Source organism: Centrocercus urophasianus, unplaced genomic scaffold (genome assembly GCF_019232065.1).
Source record: "Centrocercus urophasianus isolate 14NV4802_14NV808 unplaced genomic scaffold, USGS_Curo_1.0 seq_37, whole genome shotgun sequence".
NCBI classification, from domain to species: domain Eukaryota; kingdom Metazoa; phylum Chordata; class Aves; order Galliformes; family Phasianidae; genus Centrocercus; species Centrocercus urophasianus.
In genome coordinates, this window is record NW_024884944.1 from 1,549,874 (window position 1) to 1,569,771 (window position 19,898).

General features: G+C 52.2%; 2 protein-coding genes across 6 annotated transcripts in view; one reads left to right on the top strand and one right to left on the bottom strand.

Annotated features, from left to right (window-relative positions):
* Positions 1 to 1,428: 1,428 nt before the first annotated feature.
* Positions 1,429 to 19,513, top strand: ST14 (ST14 transmembrane serine protease matriptase). Of its 4 annotated transcripts, none has more exons than XM_042831893.1 (19): positions 1,429 to 1,510; positions 9,138 to 9,297; positions 9,534 to 9,661; positions 10,182 to 10,252; positions 10,749 to 10,909; positions 11,137 to 11,172; positions 11,507 to 11,744; positions 11,975 to 12,114; positions 12,538 to 12,635; positions 13,195 to 13,304; positions 14,278 to 14,408; positions 14,700 to 14,804; positions 15,250 to 15,357; positions 15,551 to 15,664; positions 16,084 to 16,212; positions 16,572 to 16,758; positions 17,132 to 17,406; positions 17,668 to 17,804; positions 18,280 to 19,513. In XM_042831893.1, the coding sequence occupies exons 1-19, from the start codon at positions 1,454 to 1,456 to the stop codon at positions 18,439 to 18,441; spliced, it is 2,547 nt and encodes an 848-aa protein (XP_042687827.1). In that variant the 5' UTR covers positions 1,429 to 1,453; the 3' UTR covers positions 18,442 to 19,513. The 4 variants fall into 4 exon arrangements, with proteins under 4 accessions (XP_042687827.1, XP_042687828.1, XP_042687829.1 ...); XM_042831894.1 differs by having other exon boundaries at positions 16,087 to 16,212; XM_042831895.1 differs by lacking the exon at positions 1,429 to 1,510 and adding an exon at positions 6,206 to 6,444.
* Positions 19,120 to 19,898, bottom strand: part of ZBTB44 (zinc finger and BTB domain containing 44) — a 68,326-nt gene continuing 67,547 nt past the window's right edge. For both annotated transcript variants that reach the window (XM_042831912.1, XM_042831904.1), the window contains exon 22: positions 19,120 to 19,809. The gene's annotated coding sequence lies outside the window, so the exon portion shown is untranslated. The remainder of the gene's footprint in view (positions 19,810 to 19,898) is intronic.

Genomic DNA, 19,898 nt, shown 5'->3' on the forward strand with positions numbered 1-19,898 from the left:
CAGTTCAGACTCTGATTTTTGAGGGGTACGTTGTGTGGTGGCATAGGCTATGACGTGTAGCGTCGAGAGGGAAGAACTTTTTCAAGGAGGATGGTTTTGGTGTCTTTGATGCTGAATGTAGGAAACCTAGAAGTTAGTGTCATTGGAGTCATCTTCCCAAGAAGAGGAAAACAGTGGGGTAAAACTATGTTAGGAATGCAGATTTTGGTACTGAAAACTTTCTTTTAGATCTGCATTAGAACATCCTGAAAACGCAGATCTTTTCTTCTGATCTCTCCTTCTCATCCCTGGCAGTGCTGCTTAATGTGAGGCTGTACAATCCCTGAGACACGTTGCCCAAAACTTGCAGTGTGGGATTTGGATATAGAGTGGTTTCTGCTGTGGTGTGTGTCATTTTGCATCTCTTTTCCTCTGGCTGGAGAATGACTAATTGAAGAGACCTTTAAAGGCCATCTGTGCTGATACTTGAGGGATCTAAATGGGGGTACAGGAGGGACAGAAAGGCTGTAGTGCTGTGTGAGGGATCAGGGTTGGGGTATATGATGGACAGTGGTCCATGCTGCTGCCTGGGGGACCTGAGTGGGGATGCTGGGTGGAGCTGTGTTACTATAGAAGGGATCTTTGTGGGGTGCATGTGGACAGAAGGGCTGTGCTGCTACCTCAGGAATGTGTGCGTGGGCTCTGAGGGGACAGAGGGGCTGTGCCTCTGCTTCAGGGACATGGGACAGAAGGGACAGCTGATGCTTCAAGGGTGTGAGTGCGAGTACAAGGAGTACAGAGGATCTGTATTGCCACTTCAGGGATCTGGGTGAGGGTTGTGGATGGACAGAGGAGCTTCTCTGCTTGAAGGAATCTGGGTGGGAGTGCTGGATGGACAGAGGGTCTGTGCTCTGCCCACGGGATCTGGGTTGGGTACATGGCAGGTACATGGCTTTGCTTCTACTTCAGGATGTGAGTGAAGGTCCTGGATGGACAGAGGGGCTGCGTTGTCACTTGGGGGATCTGGGTCGGGGTACGTGGTGGACAAGGAGACCTGCTGTTGGTGGAAGTATCTGAACTGGGGTCCATCTGCTGGAGGCATCAGGGTTTGGGTACCAGACGCACAGAGGAACGGCTGCTATTTCAGGGATCTGAACGGGATGGTTGAACCGGATGACCTTGATGGTCTTTTCCAACCTCGGCGATTCTGTGATTCTGCGACTGGGGGCACAGATAAGGACACGCTGTGCTCGGGCAGCTCCCCGGGGTTCCCACGGGACGGCTGTTGTCACCCTGCTGCGCGACGGGGAGCACAGAAAGAGCGGGCAACCCCAGCCTCCGGCTTCACCCCAACCGCGACCCGCTCTGCTCCCGGGCCGCTTCCTGCTTACCGTACCGCACCTGCCGGAGGGCCGGGCCGGGGGAGGAGCCGCGGAGCGCCGCGCCATGGCGGCCTGAGCCGGCGGCGCTGGGCATGGAGCGCGGCCCCGGGGCGCCCGGCGGCGGCATGAAGTACACGGCACGGCTCCAGGTGAGCGTGAGCCCCGACCGCGGGAAGGGGGAACAGCGGAGGGCCGGAGATGCCCGCTGCTTCGTGATTCGCGGTGCTGAGGTTGAATGAGTGGCGGCCGATCGGGATTTCAGCTTGAATGCGCCGCGGTGCGGGGCTGGGTTCGGGGTGCCGAGCAGCGCTGCTCGCCCTAGCGAAGCGCTGTGGGGCTTTGCTCGTTAACCGGTGAGTTATCTGCGTGCTTAAGCCGCAGTCTTTGCTTTTTGGGGAAAGCGAAGGGTCGATCGGGAGCAGCTCTGCGCCCAGAGTTCTGTTCAGTACCGCGAAGCTGCTCCAAAGCGGCTTTGGACTGATGGCGAGCTGCGTGTTTTCTCGCTGCCCTGCTTGTTGGGAGCCCGGCGAGGGCTGCTGGTTGTCATCTGATGGCCGGTCGCTGGAGCCCTCAGGAGGAAGCTGGCCCACAGCAGGAGAAACTGGTCTCCCTGCTTCCAGCCCTGTGTGCAGCCCGGCACAGGGAGAGTCGTTTGCAGTGTTATGGGTGAGGTCCTGCGTCATCCTTGTGCCAAGTGCTGGTTGTCCTCCAGGAAAAAGGACGTTTGGGATCCTGACAGCCTGCTGCTGTGCTGGGATGGAGGTGATGGCCTCAGGTTGCGCCAGGGGAAGTGCGGGTTGGTATTAGGAACAACTTCTCCAGTGCGCTGTACAGGGGGTCACCGTGCCTGGGGGGGTTCAGAGCCGTGGGATGCGGCACTGAGGGATGCGGGCAGTGGGGGTGGGCTGAGCTCGGGGATCTGAGAAGTCTTTTCCAACCTGAAGGACCGTATGGCAGCTGTGGGTTTCGTACGTCTTCACGTCGCGGCTGGATGCTCGAGCCACCTCTGCCACACTGCGGCTCAGCTGCCGGGATCAGGGATGTGCCATGTCCTTCCCTGGGGTCTGAGCACAAGAAGAGCTGAGGTGCTCTGGGAGGTCTGTCCTTGCAGATGAACGCTTTGAGGAGTTTGTTTCTGGTCGTTCAACTGCTGTTGGGCTCGGTGGACCTGGAAACATGGCGGTGCAGCAGATGGGAGTGTTTTGCAATGGCTGTGCTTCCTGCTGTGAGATTTACAGCCCGTGGGTGCAGTGCATGGGGAAGCTAATCCTCGTCCTTAGAAAGGTGCAGAGCTTTTCTCTCAGGCAGTGCCAGTGGCTGCTGGGTGAGCTGCTGCTTGGGCCAGTTCTGCTGCTCTTCTTGCCAAAGGCACAGACGGATAACGAAGGCACAGAGAGAGAGAGACTGAGGTTGATCGAGAGTGCGGAGGACCTTTGCTCTGTAAACAAAAGATCACTGTAAAACTGTTGAGGGAACCGGGAGAGCGGTGTTGAGGGCCTGACTGGGGAATGTATGGCACCAAATGTTCTCACCTTGCTCGGGGAGAGTACGCCGTTTCCAGCCAAAGGCCATGCAGACTCACCTTACGGAAGGTGTGCTGTGATATCTGGGCAATGAGCTCACACAGAGGAGAGAGCAGCTACTGCAGCGGCTGAGTAAGAGTTTGCTGATACAAGGCTTTGCTTGGTCAAAGATTCTGGTATTTCCCCTGCTGTTGACCCCAAGTAACGAAATATCTTGGCCCAGGTCCACCTCAAGACTGGAAAAGCCAGTAAAGAGTGTGGGCGAAACGTGATGATGAGCTTAGGGTGCTTCACCGAGGTCTGGAGCTGTTTGTTGTTGTTCAGACACTACTCTGCACCAGGCAAGTTCTAAATAAGCTACTTGCATCTGTGGCGTGCTTCCCTTCTGGGCCTAGGAAATCAGGGAGGAATTTCCAGGCTCACAGCTATATGTCAGGTCTCTGAGGCTACTTTAATTCCCACCTCTCCCCAGGGTTGACAGTCTTACATGAAAAAAACCTGCTACAACAGAAACACAAATAGATGTGGTCACTCCTATGAGCTGTGTGTTTCATGACAGAGCTGTGCTGATAAGGCTGATGCCAAGCCTGTGCTGTCCTGTGCAAACATTAACTTAGTTTCTTCTGTAATTAACCCAAGGGAATTCAGTTTCTCTGTGACTCAGGATGGTCACAAGATAATTGAATGCTATAAAGACCTGTGTTTGGAATTGGTGTGTGACAGGTATCTTTCCCTGTTAAACTTGCCCTCTCTGCCTGGAAGTTGGACAGACTGGAGGATTCTGTCCCTTATTCCCTTCTTGGTTCAGATGCCATCGTTTTACAGTGCAATTACCCTTCATAAGGAACTACTGGAGGAAAATAAAACACTGATAAAGTTTCGACAGTGCTTTGCTGCCAATCCCGGGGCAACGCAGTGTGGACATGCCTTAGTGAAACTTAGCTCTTATGTTTGCCATTTCCATGTCGTTCTTATCAAGAATTTGCATGAAAATTATCCTTGTAAGTTTTCTTTCTGGAGCAGTACTGAGGTTTTCAGCAGGTGTTGGTGCAGCAGTTGGTCTCAGGTTGGTGTAGCTGCACTTGAGCTGCGTGGGTGAAGTGAGTTGCAGGCTGTGCACATGCTCCCAGTAGCTTTTAGGGTATTTTTTGATGTGAAACAAGTTGTTTCCTCGTGTGCCAGCACCATAAAACTGCTTTTGTCTTTGAGTATCATCTGGAAAACTTTGGGTTTTGAAAGAACGAATTTCTGTGGTCTTTCTGCACAGCAGTGCACAAGCCTAATGTGTGGTAAGCCCTTGGCAGGTCTGTGGGATCTGAACTGCCCCTGTGAAATGCCCATTTCTCTTCCTCTGCCAGGCCCAAGGAATGCAGTTGGTGATGAAACACCGCTTGAGCAGCAACTTCCCTTTCTGCACCCCCATCAAATCTCAGTCTTGAGAAAATAATTGTATTTTGAAGATCTGTAGTGAGAATAAGGTGTGGGATGTGATGGCGTCCTCGCTTTGCGCAGACACGTGAGGCTTTTGTACCCACTCCAGAAGGAGGAGCTTTGCTGCAGTGAAGCAGCTGGGTGTGATGCAGTGTGTGTTATTTGGAGGCAGGCAGTTTCCCTGTACAACTGTGGGGCATCTGTGAGCCCACTCCACTCCTCTCCAAGGCCAGGCTGTCCCAGGCAGTGAGCCTGCCCTGCTGCCTGCAGACAGAGCTGGCTGATGAGGTGGCTGATGGCTGCCATCCTTCTCATTTCCAGTACTGCACGCTGCTCATGTGATAATTGTTATAGATTTTATTGAGCAGGTGTGGCTGGAAAAGGGGAGGTGAGAACTGCCTCTTGGATACAGGCTGGGATCCGGAGAGTGTGATTACTTGGCAAGGGTCAGGTATTGGTCTGATGTCTCTCCTTCATCTCAGGCGACCTCCCCCAGGTCCTGTCTGACTTTGCGCTGCATCTCTTGGCTGTGTGCATTGGTCAGGGAGCTGTAGTGCAGACCTGGAGCAGAGGGAAGGAAAGGGGCTGTGCAGAGCCACAGAGCTGCCAGCAGAGCTGGGTGATGCTGTTAGTCACAAACCTGCTGTTCGCTTCTGTGCGGATCTGTGCAGAGGAGATGGGGCTGGAATGTGGTAGCAGTCAAGGGAAGCAGTGGAATCCCATATCTGTGTTGTGCTGGGCAAACAAATTAACTGCTGATGATAAGAGACAGGTGAAACTCATGGCCAAGAGCCCAGCAGTTGTGTGGGGCAGAGTCCAGTGAGGCAGACGTGGACACCAGGTCAGAGGACGTGCCTGGGAGGGGTGCAGAGCGGAGGGGGCTGTTGGTGTGTGGGCTGAGCTGGCACTGCCAGGCAAGCCTGAAACCAGCCAGTAAGAGTAATGAATCCCACATTGGCCAGCCCTCTGTAAACATCTTGCTGGGAAGAAGCACGTCCTGACCTTGCTGGGAGTCCCTGCTGCAGGAGAATCTCTGCTTTCCAGTAAATCATCTCCCATCCAGAGACTGCTGTGGCAGTTCCCACCCTCCCTCTGTGCCTGCTGCATTTCCTGCTAACAGAATTAGTCACTTCTGCATCTTCTGGTTTGTCCAGTCAGGCCGATTACGGTTGCTGTCTAAAAATAAATTACGTAGCTGTTCTGCTGAGGAGTGGGAAGGTTTGCTTACATACTGGATGTCACTGGGAGCCCGTCACTGGGGAGCTGCATGCAGGAGATCTCGGAGCACAGCATGCATCTCTGTGCACACTCCTCTCCTGATCCTCCTCGCAGTCCGTGCTCCAGGAGGAACTGAGGTGTGGGAGAAGTGAGGCACCCTCTGAAAACAGGCGCTGAGTGCAGGAGTCCCAGTCCTTGGTTTGTTTTGCTGAGAAATCAAGGCTTTGCAGAGATGAGATGAGATGTTGAGGGTGGCACGGGATGCTGCGGTTCCCCACACTGCAGCCCACCAATCTGACCACTAAATGAACAGCTGAAGGCTCACCTGCTGCTTGGTTGAGGGCTTTTTGGTCTTCTTTTTTTGGGGCAGTTTGGGCTGTTGCTTGCTCTTCCACATCAGGAAAAGACTCGGACTATTAAAAGCTGACTTCCCGACTCTTCACCATCCCCAAAGGATATTTTGAGGAGGCCCAGGCGCGTGCTGCTGTACAAGAAGCTCCTTCTTGTCACCTGGAGGCTTTTCAGAAGTAAGCTGCGGAGAAAGCATACTTCCCTCTGTGCCCTGGTGGCTGCAGCTCAGGGTAAGCTGCTCCTGAGTGCCTGTCCTGCCTCCTCAGCTGTGACACACATCTTTCTGGCCCTTTCACTCGCTTGGCACGTGTCTTTCCTCCCAGGACACTGCAGGCACAGCACCAGTCGGAAACCTCTGTGCCTACCAGAGAGCCTGCAGCCAGCAAGGGCTGAGCGAGGAGGAGCAAGAGGAAGTAACTGAACCTGTGACTAACGCGGGCAGAATATCAAGGAAGGTTTTCTGCTAAGGTTTAGAGAAGTCGTTTCCTTGTGAGGGCTGAGAGAGTCGGACCTCGGATCGCTTTGTGCTGGCGAGTGTCTCTTGGGGAATCATGAACAAGGTGAGAGCAGGACATGCGTTCACATCCTCTCTGATTTACATCTGAGATGCTGTTGTGGTGAAGGGAAAGTTTGGTCCGTGTGAGGGAAATGCATGGTAACAGTCAGCTAAAGGAGATTGGAAAAATGGTCATCTTTCTCTTGATTTTACTGTGATCTTTTGGCTCTTTCTTGCTTTTGGTTCCATCTGGATTCTGCCTGGCTGAGGGGCACTGAGCAGCAGTGGAGAGGAGCTGTTTTTCCCCGACAGGCAGGAGGGGCAGCAACAAAGAGGATGTGCAGCACACTGAGTGTGGAGCAGTGGCTGAACTGTGCCATTTGGACACAGATGTGTCTGGTACTAAGGTCAAATGGGTGCTTTCTGTGCTGAGTGTGGGCAGGACAGATTACTCAGAGGTTGGGACAGAGCTTTGTCTGAAATCTTCTGGCATGGTCTGGTACATTCCATGGTGCTTGGGGAATGCTTCAGATCCTTTGTATCGACAAGGGACTTGTCAGGAATCACTGGTGCTTGCCCAACCTTCAGTATGCAACAGGTTTTCAAAGCATCTTCATGCATGTCAGAGGAGGCTGGGAAACAATTGTGAGGTGTGAGCATGGGAGAGGATGAGACCTTAGAAGAGAGGGTAGGGACAGAAACCTCTTTATCTCTGGACACTGGAAGCCCAGGAAAGCTGCTGCCAGGTGAACATCATTAAAGCCCTGGAGGTTGTTCTCTTGCCGTGGGCTCCTGCAGATGTTAGAAGTGAATGAAATACTTTCCTTTTGCTGACAACAGCAGCGTATTGGAAATCCTGGAGGCCAGGTTCCTGGGAAGGGTTGGCTCTGCAAGCAGTGGGGAAGGGGAGATGCTGGTGAGGTTTGTGGTTGGGTTCTTCCCTTTATGTGTCCTTTACGTGAACTGTGATGGAAGACTCCTGAGCAGAAGGTTTGGGGGATTTGTTTGCTTTTGGAACTGATGGTTTGAGTGTGCAAAGATGGTGCATCAGGCACAGAATCTTGATTTGATGGATGAGTTTCTTGATTTGAGGCGTATACTTGCAGTTAAGTTCTCTTTGTGTGTTTTCTCTTACAAAGTTTTGCATTTTCAAGTTCTGTGTGATGGTGGAAGCAAAGCCAGCAGCAGAGCAGTTGCAGTGGGATGATCCTTGTGGCCTTCTGAGCCTTTTCTTTCTGCTGGCAGTGGCTGGATGTTGATGACAGAAACAGTCTGACACCTCAGAGATGATGCGGTTCATTTTGATTTCTTTTTGCCAATAATAAATAGCACAATTGAACGAAGGCTTCCTACCCCATGCTGTCGTTTTTCCTGAGTTGTTGGAGTTTGTGACATTTGTCTTTGAGCAGTTGATGACTTTTCTGAGCTCTGACACTGAGAGGGCAAACACTGTGAGGGCAAGACCCAGCGTCCAGCTGGCTGGAGTGTTACCCCTTTCCAGAGCACAGCAATGCATTTGAAAGGAGCAGATTTGTGCTGGTCAGCATTTTGGGTTGTTGTGTCCTTGCTGTCAGCCGGAGCTGGAGGAGAGGACATGCTGAGCTTCCTCTGTGCACAGCTAGAGCTGCCCTCAGCTGCACAAGCTCTCCCCATGCTGGGGGCACGAGGCAAGCCCTCCCTTCAGAGGACATTTCCAAATTCCTGGTGTGTGCCCTGGCTCTCGGCTACGCCCTCCAGCTTTCATAAGGAGAGCTGAAGTCATCCCTCCTCCTCTCCGTGCGCTGAGTGGGCACACAGGGCGATCTTGTCTCATCAGCATGGGGATGGGAGGTGGGTTTTCTCTCTCCAGTTTGCCCCAGCTGGAGGATGGAACGCACCGCTCTGATTCCCTGGCTGGGTGAAGCCTGGGCAGCTGCAGGTATGTGGGCAGGGCGAGGAGCTGGGGCAAGAAAGTGAAACTGCAGGCAGCAAGGGCTCACTGACACTGGTTCCTGGCCGTGCTTTCATCCTGTGCGTGCAGAGCTGATGCAGGGCTGCGTGCTGTGACAGAGCCCTTCCCCTCGATGGCCCAGCCCAGCACAGGGCGGTGATGGCTGAGTGCTGCTGATGCCATTCTTCACTCCTGGGTGAGACCTGCTGATGTCTGCCAGCACGTTTGGTCCCGAGAGGCGGGTTGGCTGCTGGTGGGGGGGAGGGGGATTGTTTGGTGTTCATCCTTGTGTTTTATTGCTTCTGTAAGGCGTTTGTTCTGATTGAGAAGGAATGTAGGAGTGTTGTGTTGGCCCAGCAAACGCACGGCGTGGTGTGAACATTCAGGGAGGAAGTAGTTTGCCTTCTGTTTCGATCACACAGCACTGCTGTGTCCTGTGGGGTGGCACACCTGTCTCATAGCTGGTGTTGTGGTGATTTTCTGTCTGCTTTTTCCACTCGCCTTGAGGTTCTGGGTTTGTGACCTGCCACAGCCTTGGGTGTCCCAGTGTTTGCTCCAACTGATCGGCTTGGGTTAGGCCCAGAAGGAAGCACCCACTTCCTCTTGGGGTGTGAGGAGGAGGCACATGTTAGAGCTGCTGTCTGCGCAGGATCCTGCTTGGGGGTGGCTGTGGGGCTGCTGGCACTGAGGTGTGTGTTGTGCTCTCAGTGATGCCCGAAGGCTCTGCTCTGTGTCTGTAGGTGCCTGACTGCCTTGCAGTGTTGGATCTCTCCAAACCAAACCTGGGGAATGACCTTTCCATTGCCCTGCCCTCTCTTCCCGTACAGGACATGAACAACCTGGAGGAAGGGGTGGAGTTCCTCCCTGCCATGAACTCCAAGAAGATGGAGAAGCGTGGCCCGAAGCGAAGGGTAGTTGTGGCCATTCTGATCATTGCTTTTCTGCTCATCTCCCTTGTCACTGGCCTCCTGGTTTGGCACTTCAAATGTGAGTGTGATGTTAAGCTAACGTGGGGTGGTGGCATGCGCTGGGAACATAACCCTGCTGTTATGGATTTGGAAGAGCTTCATTACCAAGTGTTGCTCACCTGTGACCTTCCTACAAAGTGCAGTAGCAGCCAGAGGCTCCAGAAAGCAGAGAGCCCTTTCTCCCCCTTCACTGGAGATCAGCTGTGCCACAGTCCCTGCCCTGACTGCCTTTCCCTGTGAAATGTTGCCTTCCAGACAGGAACGCTCCTGTGCGGAAAGTCTTCAACGGCCACCTGCGAGTTCTGAACTGGGAATTCATCGATGCCTATGAGAACTCCAGTTCTCCAGACTTCATCATGCTGGCTAAGAAGGTGAAGAGCACGGTAAGCATTTTCTTGGATCCCTACTGCTGAGTTTTTATTTCTGTTCTGTGGCCATAGAGATCTTACTTGTAGCTTGGAGCTTTCTCACTTCTCTCAACTCTTCTTGCTCATCACGAGTCGTGTGACTCACTTTTAAATGGATCTTGGTATCACAGCTCCAGCCCGTTGCCACGCTGTCTGCCTGCCCTGTGCCCCAGTGTGCCATGTGGGGTTGCCTAGGCAAATCCCAGGGCTGGCAGGTTACCCAGGTCTGGCATGTAGGGTCGGAGAGGAAAAGCTCTACAGCTGAGCAAGCTTGGGGGCTGGGGCTGAGGCAGGAGGTGGCTGCAGGAATCTGGACACTTGTCTCCTTCTTTCAGCTCTCCTTCTTCCACTCTTTGGCCCCTGCAGATTCCTGCACTCCTGGGATGCTGGGTATGTGTCCTGATTTTCCTCCAGAGGCTTGAAGCTGTCTGTCATTGTCCTTTCCGCTCTCCTCACTTAAAGATGTGCTGATCGTTCTTCTTTAAACTCCTTTTAGGTAGAGGATATCTACAGGGGTCATCCAGATATTGGTCCTTACCATAAGGAGACAGTAATCACTGCGTTCAGGTGAGTGTTAGGAGATGCTATCTGAGCTGAGATTGGGAGTGTAGGAAAGCAGTTCTGGGGTGTCACATTGGCCATAAGACCCTCTTTGCTGGGCTGCTGTTGTTGGAGGCACCTCAGTAGTCACCCCAAGTGAGGTGGTAAAGGTTGGGCAGTGAAAAGCAACCTCACAAGCATTGTGCTGAGCCAGAATACTGCTTTCTCCAGTCTGTCTCATCATGTGCTGAGGGAGATGTCTTGGGAGAATTGGATGTGGTGCAGTAAGCCCTATAAGACACAGCAGCTGGTGTCTGGCAGCCTGGAAAGGGTCTTCACGGACTGACTGGGGCCTTTGCTGGACTTCAGTTTGCTCAGCTTGTTATTGAGGCTGTCCCTTTCCTGTGGTCATCCTCCAACAACAGCTTATCATTTGACTGGCCCCCTCTCTTTTGATACGTCAGCCTTCCCATGTGTGTCCTTGCTGTCCTCGCCCTCACCCCATAATCACCCTCCCTCACAGTGAAGGCAGTGTCATTGCCTACTACATGTCAGAGTTCATCGTCCCCAAGTACTGCGAGGAGAAGCTTGACAGCGCCATGGCAGACAGGCAGAATTTGGTGCAGAGGCTGAACCCACGGCTGCGAAACCCCATGCTGAGGGTGGAATCAGTCATTGCTTTCCGTGAGTGCTGTGTTACTGTGTGGGACTGGGGAGGAAGGGAGGCTCTGGTGTTTCACTGGAGCATTTAGCTGCCAGTTGTACCCCTCCTTCGGGTGCCCTTGGCTGCAGGGGCTGCTTGCAGGGTAAGCACGAGCCACAGCAGTGCAAACCCTAGCGATCTCTTCAGCTTTGTGTGAAGAGACTTTTCACAGCTCAAAGGGTGACAGCACCTCTGTTTCTTCCTGCAGCTGCCGACCCCAGCATCGCTCAGAGTCCTCGGGACAGTAAGTACAGTTCTTCTTCAGTCTCAGTGTAATAGCCTCTGTGCATCCCCAGGTGTCTGCAGGGTGACAGTTTCCCTTTTGGGGTGAGGAAGGGCCTGAGGGGAGGTGCTTTGCCTGAGCCAGATCTCCATGTGCTGCTTGGAGCCAGTTTGGGGTTGGCCAAACTTGCTGTTATCCAGCAGTGGTGGGTGGCCTGGTCTGTCCTTTGCAGTGCCTTTCTGCAGGAAGGCAAAACTCCAACACGTCTGCCATCCTCTGTATACCCTGCACCCACAAGAAAGGTCTCTCCTCCTCCTCATTTGCCCTGATAACTCTTTGCTGTTCTCCTGGGCAGATAGTTGCCTTTTCACCCTCCACGCCAAGGAAGGGGAGATCACCAGTTTCACCACGCCGGGGTTCCCCCACAGCCCGTACCCCAACAATGCACGCTGCTACTGGACACTGAGGGCAGATGCCAACTCCATCATCAGCCTGACCTTCAAGACACTGGACTTGGAGCAGTGCACAGACAGCAGTGACTACATCAAGGTGTATAACTCTCTGAGCCCTGTGGAGCCCCATGCTTTGGTGAGGTGAGTGTCCCCAGGGTTTGGTGTTCCTTCTCCATAGGGTGGGGAGAGGGGTTCGTGTTGGCTCTGTGTTGGCTCTGTGTGTGGCACTGAGTCCTTGTGGGAGCTGACAGGCTGATCCTGAGCTGCACAGAAGTCCTGGTGGTGGAGCTCTTGTCCCTGCTCAGAGCTGATTTGTGCTACTTGAGGCTCACTGTGCAGCTGCCTAACAGATTCTGTTCCTTCCTTTGTAGGCTCTGTGGGAACTATGCTCCTTCGTACAACCTGACCTTCCTGTCCTCCCAGAACGTTATGCTCGTCACGTTGATTACCAACAAGGAGGGGAGATTCCCTGGCTTCAAGGCTGAATTCTTCCAGCTCCCAAAGATGAAAGGTAAGCATAGACCTTGGTCCAGTTTTCCCCTCCTCTCCCTACCACCAGCAGCTGAAAAGGGAAGTGCACCTGTGGCTGTGGTCAGTTTGCCAGGCATTTTTCCAGGGCTGGGAGATGTGGAAGCAAGGTCCCATCTTAGCTCTTTGAGCTTGTCTTGCCTGCAGCTCTTGGCTGCTGTGGTGATGTCCCCTGAGGAGGGGAAAATAAGAATTAGGACTGGCATGCAGATGGGTGTATGCAGGAAGTTGGTTTCCTGAGTGCTTTTGAAGCCTTGGAGCAGGAGCTGCTTTCTGCCAGAGATTAACTTAAATGTGTTAAGGACTGGTGCATTTCTCTCCTTTCCTGCCTCAGCCACTTATGTCTTGGGAAAGCCACATCTCTTTGAATCTCTAATCTGCTTTCATCTTCCTGCTTCTCTTCCAGCGTGTGGTGGGACTCTAAGAGGAGAGAGTGGCACTTTCACCACTCCCTATTACCCAGCACACTACCCACCAGCCACGGACTGTGTCTGGAACATAGAGGTAAGACACATTCTCCTCTTAGCCTTAAATATTGTGTCAAATGAACCTGCCTATATGGGACAGAGTGCAAGTGAGTTTACAGAAGGCACTGCCTAGAGGCTTAGAGTCTGAGATGGCTAGAAGAGGTTTTAGGACTAATGTCAAAGGCAGAAGAGGCTGAGGGAAGTCTGGACCTTTTGTGACACTTATTGTAGCCCCCAGTAGCTGTAGCTTTGCACAGTGCACTTGATCTGGGCTTTGGGACAGAGCTGTCTCTTGCTGGTAAAACTGCTGGCAGGGTCTATCTTTTGCTCTGGGGGGGTGGACACAGTTGACAAAGGCCAACCCTCAGCCTTCTTCTGTGTGCTGCTTTAATGTGAGATCCTAGGGTCAGCAAGCTGAGTGGCTGTCTGAATGACAAGGTGAGCAGTAGTGGCTTTTTGGGAAGGTTTTTCTTTTTCTGCTTGACTTCTTTCCTTTCTCAGTTATCTATCCTTATCTCAAACATTTTCCCATGTAACTCATTCTTGTATTTATTGCTTCAGAAAAGCAGCATGCCTCTGACTCTTTCCTTTTGCAGGTTCCTTCTAAAAAGAACGTGAAGGTGCGTTTCAATATGTTCTTTGTGCTGGAGCCTGGGGTCCCAGTCAGCTCCTGCACCAAGGACTATGTGCAGATCAACAACACGAGGTAGGTTTTGGGCAGCCTGTCTGACTGTGGCTCTGGCCCTTCAAGTAAGGAGGGGCTGTGTTCAGTTCTATGGCATTCTGTGCTTTCTTTAAACTTGCTGTGGGAGCAAGGTGCTGTGCAATTTGGGTTGAGGCAAGCTAGTGCTGGGGTCTGACCTCATAGCTCAATGGCCAGTGGTGAAAGCAGATCCACGCTCCCTGTTCTGAACATCAGACAAAGGGTTTGTTGCATGCTGCAGCTGAAAAGAACCCAAAGACGGGCCGTGGAGCGTCACATTCCATGCATTTTGTGCAGAAAGGCAGGTCCATGAGGAAACAGCTGGTGTGATTTTGCTTGGATGAGTATTTCTCTATTGTTAGGCTGACTGCATCCCCTTCTCTGATGCATTTACTTTTAAATTTACTGTTAACTCTTACACAACCTAATGGAAGCTGGACTAAAAACACAGTGTGGGACTGCATAGGGGAAGCAAGCAGTGTTGTTTCACAACATTTTGGGCAAGGGGGCTGACCCTTTGAGGAGAGAGGGTTTCAAAATCAGAATCTGTATCTCTGGTCCTGGCTAGCTCCTGTTGTTCTTCCTTGTGAAGCAATTTCCTACTGACCCATCATGGGAAGAGATCCTGGGGCTTTAGAGGCTGCTCTGGATGGATTTGAGATCAGAGAGACAGTGATCAGCTTCAAATCAGGGATCTGGGTGAACTTGGCCTGATTGTCATCAAGTCCACAGTTTAGTGTTGCTTGCAGCTGGCTCCAACCTTCTGCCAGCTACAACAAAATCCAGCACTTGTGTGCAGGCACTGAGATCCAGCAACTCGTGCTCAATTCTGACCTACTCTGTTTTCTGCCTCCTTGGCTGTCTGCCCACCTGAAGTGACCCTTTGTGGCGATGGGGAAATCGGGGATGTAAGAAGGGCTCCTCAGTGTTGATCTGTCATATTCCCTTGGTGTTCATTTTCTCATTTACCCATCAGGTACTGCGGGGAACGTTCCCAGTTTGTGGTGGCCAGCAGCACCAACAAGATAGCAGTGCATTTCCACTCAGACCGTTCCTACACAGACACTGGTTTCTCTGCAGAATACCTGTCCTACGACTCCAGCGACCGTGAGTTGAAGCCTGGAGGCAGTGGGTGGGAACTGGAGGTGTTCTGCAGGAGAAATGACCGGGGGCTCTCCCTGTTCTACACTTCTTCTGTCTTCCTGTAAATCAGGAAGCATGCTTTTCTGGGGATAGGAGCACGTCTTGTTTTCCTGCTGATCTCCTTGTAGTCCTCTGTTCTGAGGGAAAGCTGTTTTTTACGTTGGATGCTGCAGGGAGGAAGCTCAGAGCATTGGGAAGTACCACAGGGGGACAGCTGCAGGGCTCACGTGTTGTTTTGCTTCTCCTCCCTCCCAGCCTGCCCTGGCAAGTTTGCCTGCAACACCGGGCGCTGCATTGAGAAAAGCATGCGCTGCGACGGCTGGTTGGACTGCGTGGATGGCAGTGATGAGCGGTCCTGCAGTAAGTGCCTGCCTGCCTGCCTGCCTGCCTGAGGGTGCTGTGCTGGGTTTGTTCTGGCAGTGAGCCTCAGTTCGGTTACAGAACTGGGTAGGAGTTGCAGAGTACATGTGGAACACCCGTGTGATGCATGGATGTTGTTCCTGTATGCAGGAGTTTCTCCTCTTGCATTCACAGCGCTATCTAATATGTGTTATTGTTCCTGTTGTTTGAAGTTAATTAGAGAGGAGGGGATTCCCTGGTTTGGGATCTTGTCCTGAGGCGTGGGGCTGTTTTCTGAAGGAGAAATGTGCTGCTGGCACATGCTGTTTTCTGGTGTGCTTGCTTCTGTGTGCTTGAGTTCCCACTTGGGAACCACCCAGATTTTCCTGTGGTGCCATGCGTGTTGCTGGTGACCCCATGGGTAAATTGCAGATCTCTCCCCTGATTTCTCTCTGTTCTTTCTCAGCCTGTACTGACCAGCAGTTCAAGTGCCAGAATGGCTGGTGCAAGCCCAAATTCTGGCTCTGTGACAACGTGAACGACTGCGGTGACAACAGTGATGAGTTGCAGTGCAGTGAGTAACTTGTGCTGTGGGCAGGATGGGCTGAGGGCTTGAAAAAGGTGAAGGGGTGAAAATGGTGGAAGCACCGGTGTTTGTAGCTGCAGAGGTTTTACCTATGTTGGAGGAGAGGGAGATGGATGCAGCCATGCAGATTTTCTGGGACCGTGTGTGCTTTGCTGTTTCTCAGGAGCTGCTCTCTCCTCAGGTTGTGCAAACGACAGCTTCAAGTGCAGCAATGGGAAGTGCATCCTCAGCACACAGAAGTGTGATGGCAAGGACGACTGTGGAGATGGGAGCGACGAGGGCACCTGCAGCAAAGGCAAGGATGGGCTGTGGTGGGGACCTCCCTTGAAATGCAGCCTCTTATGGATGTTCTTGTGGCTGGGCAGCCTGGAGAGCATTTCTGCCCGCAGTGGCAAAGTCCTGGGATGGGCAGAAGTGGGGAGGGGCTCCTGATCAGCACAATTTCCCCAGTGCTGGGACTAAACATTAAACATTAGGAAGTATTACTTTTCAGAAAGGGTGGTCAGGCACTGGAATGGATGCCCAGGGAGGTGGTGGAGTCACCGAGCCTGGGGGTGTTCAAGGAAAGGCTGGATGTTGTGTTGAGGGACATGGTTTAGTAGGAGCTGTTGGTAATAGGTGAACGGTTGGACTGGGTGATCTTTTAGGTCTTTTCCAACCTTGGTGATTCTATGATTCTATGATTCTAAACCTTCTCCTTTGACCTTCCTGCAGCAGCCCAGTCAACAGTTGCCTGCAAAAAGTACACATACAAGTGCCGCAATGGACTCTGCATCAGCAAGCAGAACCCAGAGTGTGATGGGCAGAATGACTGCGCAGACAATTCTGATGAGGACAACTGCAGTGAGTACCCAGCAAAGGGAATACGTGGGGTTCTGGGCTGGGCCACTTAAACCAAAGTGTGGTAGAGAGAACCCCCGGGCAACAGCTTGGATCTGGAAACAGCTCTGTTCTTTAGCAGTGTGCTGAGTGCCTGCATTGTCCAAGATGTTTCCAGAGGGTTTACAAAGAGAATGCAGGGGTTTGTCTGCATGTTTACTGATTTGGCCAGTGAGTGTAGCAGATTTTATGCTTTTGTTTTTATGCTGACAGCTGATAGCATCAGCCATCCCTGGTGTAGGAAGGAGCACTTGTGCTGTTCTGGAGAAAGGAAAAGGGGGTGGTGGGAGTATCTAAGTGTCTCTTCTCCTTCCTCATCCCAGACTGCGGGACCCGCTCCTACGTTAGGAAATCACGGATCGTTGGTGGGCAGAACTCAGATGTGGGAGAGTGGCCGTGGCAGGTCAGCCTCCATGCCAAGAGCCAGGGCCACGTCTGCGGAGCCTCGCTCATCTCGGAGAGCTGGCTGGTGTCAGCAGCACATTGCTTCCTGCAGATTCAAGGCATCAGGTAGGTGGGAGCTTCTGCCAGGGACACTTTGTGCAACAGATCTGAGGGCTGCCTGGTTTAGCACTGTCACAGACAGATGGATCTGGGGGAGAATCTTGTAGTGAAGTGGAAGCAGACAGTTGGAGTACACTGTTTACTTGTTGAGGTGTCACATGAGTTCCACTTTGTGTTTGCAGGCACTGCAGTGATTGATAGGAGGTGGGATTTGGGCTGACAGGTCGCCCAAAGTGGCACTTCCCTTTTCAGCCACTTGCTTCTCTGAATAAGCAGAAAGATTTGTAGGTTTTGAAGACAGCAGGCACAGTTTGTGAGCTGGGATGTCTGCTGGCTCTGCACAGCAGGACCTCACTCCTGTACTCTGTGACTCCTGCAGGTACTCAGATGCCAGCCTGTGGACAGCCTACCTGGGCCTGACCAACCAGAGCAAACGCAACGATGCCAACGTGCAAATGAGGCAAATCAAGCGCATCATCTCCCACCCCTACTTCAATGACTACACCTACGACTACGATATTGCTGTCCTGGAGCTGCAGAGCCCTGTCACCTTCTCCTCTGTCGTCCAGCCCATCTGCCTGCCCGATTCCACGCACAACTTCCCCGTGGGCAAGGACCTGTGGGTGACCGGATGGGGAGCGACTGTGGAAGGAGGTGAGCACTGAAGTGACTTCGTTTGCTGGGAGACCAGAATCAGATGTGATTCTCTTGGGAGTGCACACAGTTGAGGTCTCAGAGCTCAAGGGAAAACTGCACTGGGAAAAGACAGTTGTTGCAGTGGGGACTTAGCTGATAATTAATTGGTCACTTGTTAGGAGCCGGAGGCACGAATGAAGCGTACAGGTACGAGACTGTACAGGGGTGGGGGCTGCTGCTAACTGGACTTTGTGCTTACGCTGCTTCTGGTCCTTGCAGGCAGTGGATCCACCATCTTGCAGAAGGCAGAAATCCGGGTTATCAATCAGACTATCTGCAACCAGCTGCTGACCGACCAGCTGACGCAGCGCATGATGTGTGTGGGGGTCCTGACGGGCGGCGTGGACGCGTGCCAGGTAGGCGAGCGCTCTGCTGCACTGCTGATAGCAGGGCCAGCTCTTTGCTCAGCACTTTTGATTCTGGCACACTGACTCGTATTTCCACACTCAATAATAGACTGCACGTCCAATGTGGACCCTTCTGGGTTCGCACGGACAAACTAGAATGCATGGCAGCAGCAAATTGTGTTTATTGGTGCTGTGGTCTCATAAATGGATCACCGGATCGGACAGCAGTGCAGCTGCACTCTGCCTGCTCGATTATTGGGAGCCTTGGTGGCCCCTTATTTAGATTAGTTCAGCTGGTTTTATTCTGGCGTTCTTGATTCGGGGGGCTGGTTTTGTACATTGGATTGAACAGGAAATTGTAGGACTCGAATTAATCAAATTATTTCATCCCAATTTTATGATTTTTACGATTTACTTTAAAAACTTTTTTTTTTTTTTTTTTAAATGTTTTTATATTTACAGTACATTTTTTTTTTTTGTGCAGGGAGACTCAGGAGGGCCCCTGGTCAGCGTGGAGGACAGCGGGCGGATGTTCCTGGCTGGCATTGTGAGCTGGGGTGATGGCTGTGCACAGAGAAACAAGCCTGGAGTCTACAGCCGGCTGACAGCCCTGCGGACGTGGATCAAGGAGCAGACGGGGCTCTAGGGGCTCTGTGCACAACCCCCAGCCACAGCCACCTCCTGCACAGCACCGCCTGGGCACAACGCAGGGCTGTGAGGCACTGCCTGAGGAGCTGCCTCCAGTGTGAGCCTCTACCTCACCGCCTCCGAGACTCCCAACCCTGGGCTGCTGGGTGAGCGCAGCCCTCAGTCCTTCGTCCTCCCAGAGCCACGTCTCCACCTCTTGATTTCTCTCTGATGGGGAAGCGAAGGCGGTTCCCAACCCAACCCTGAATGAACAGTCAGGGAACAGAGAATTACCAAAATTTCAACTTTATTTAAAAAAAAAAAAAAAAAAAAAAAAAATTAAAAAAAAAAAAAAAAAAAAAAAAAAAAAAAAGAAAAAAACACACAGTGTTTTTCGAAGCAAGCTTCCTGGGAGAGGTTCAAAACAGTCTCTCATCATCTATTTCATCTCATTCATTTAATCTCATTAAATTGTTTTTAAATTGTCATCTGCAATCCTCCATCTGGTCTTCAGTGATGAGGGGGGAGAAGCTGTCAGCCTGTGTCCAGCTTGGCTTCTGCTCTTCTGTCCATGCAACGCTGCATAAGGAGCCCAGGGCTGCAGCACTGAGGGAGAGAAGCAGAGCTGCAATGTGGCTGTGGAGGGAAACCTGGAAAAGGCAGGGCCCTGCCCCGAGAGCAGAGAAATAGGCACTACCTTCTCATTGTGCTTCACGTTGCTCCTTGGTACCCAGCGCCACCATTCCCACTGCACTGAGGTGCTGCATTGCGCCGTGACTTCGTCCTCACAGGGAGATCCCAGGGACAGACAGGGGTGTTCCCACAGCTTGGCCCCTGCAGAAACAAAACAGGTTAGCTGGGCCTGCTCCCCAGCTGTCAGATCCCCCACTCTTTTTACCTGTTTTAAGGAAAAAAATGCAACCCTGTGACTGCTGAATGTGATTTCTTTTTCCTGTGTAGCCCAGTCCTGACCCCAGGAGAACACACTCCCAGTGAATGTAGTTAAATCTTTATCTGTAAATACAATATTTTTTTTTTTGTAAGACTCTCTATGAAATGGAAGTGCTCTAATAAATTGGGATATTTTATAATACGTGGTCTGGGTGGTTCTTCATGGGCTTCTGTGCAACCATTCCTCTTCTAGGAAACCTGCCGCACAGATCCTCCAACCCAAGCTCATTTCCCTGTGAACAGCTGTCCAAGGAGGAGGCTGAGCATCACAAATGGAAGTGCTCCAAAACCCATTACCTCTTCTCCTTCTCAGCAGCTGCACCAGGCTCCGACTTTGGGCTGCCTCAGGTCCCCAGCCCATTCCAGAGAGGCACAGCTCCTTTGTGCTGTACTGGAAGAGGTGCTGACACAGGCAGTGCTGCAAACAGCTTTGCACCTGGAAACAGAGACAGCACTGAGCTGCTGCAGTTTCTTCTGTAGCTGGCACAGGGACTGCTCTGTGTGCTCAGCTGCACTGCTTCCTAC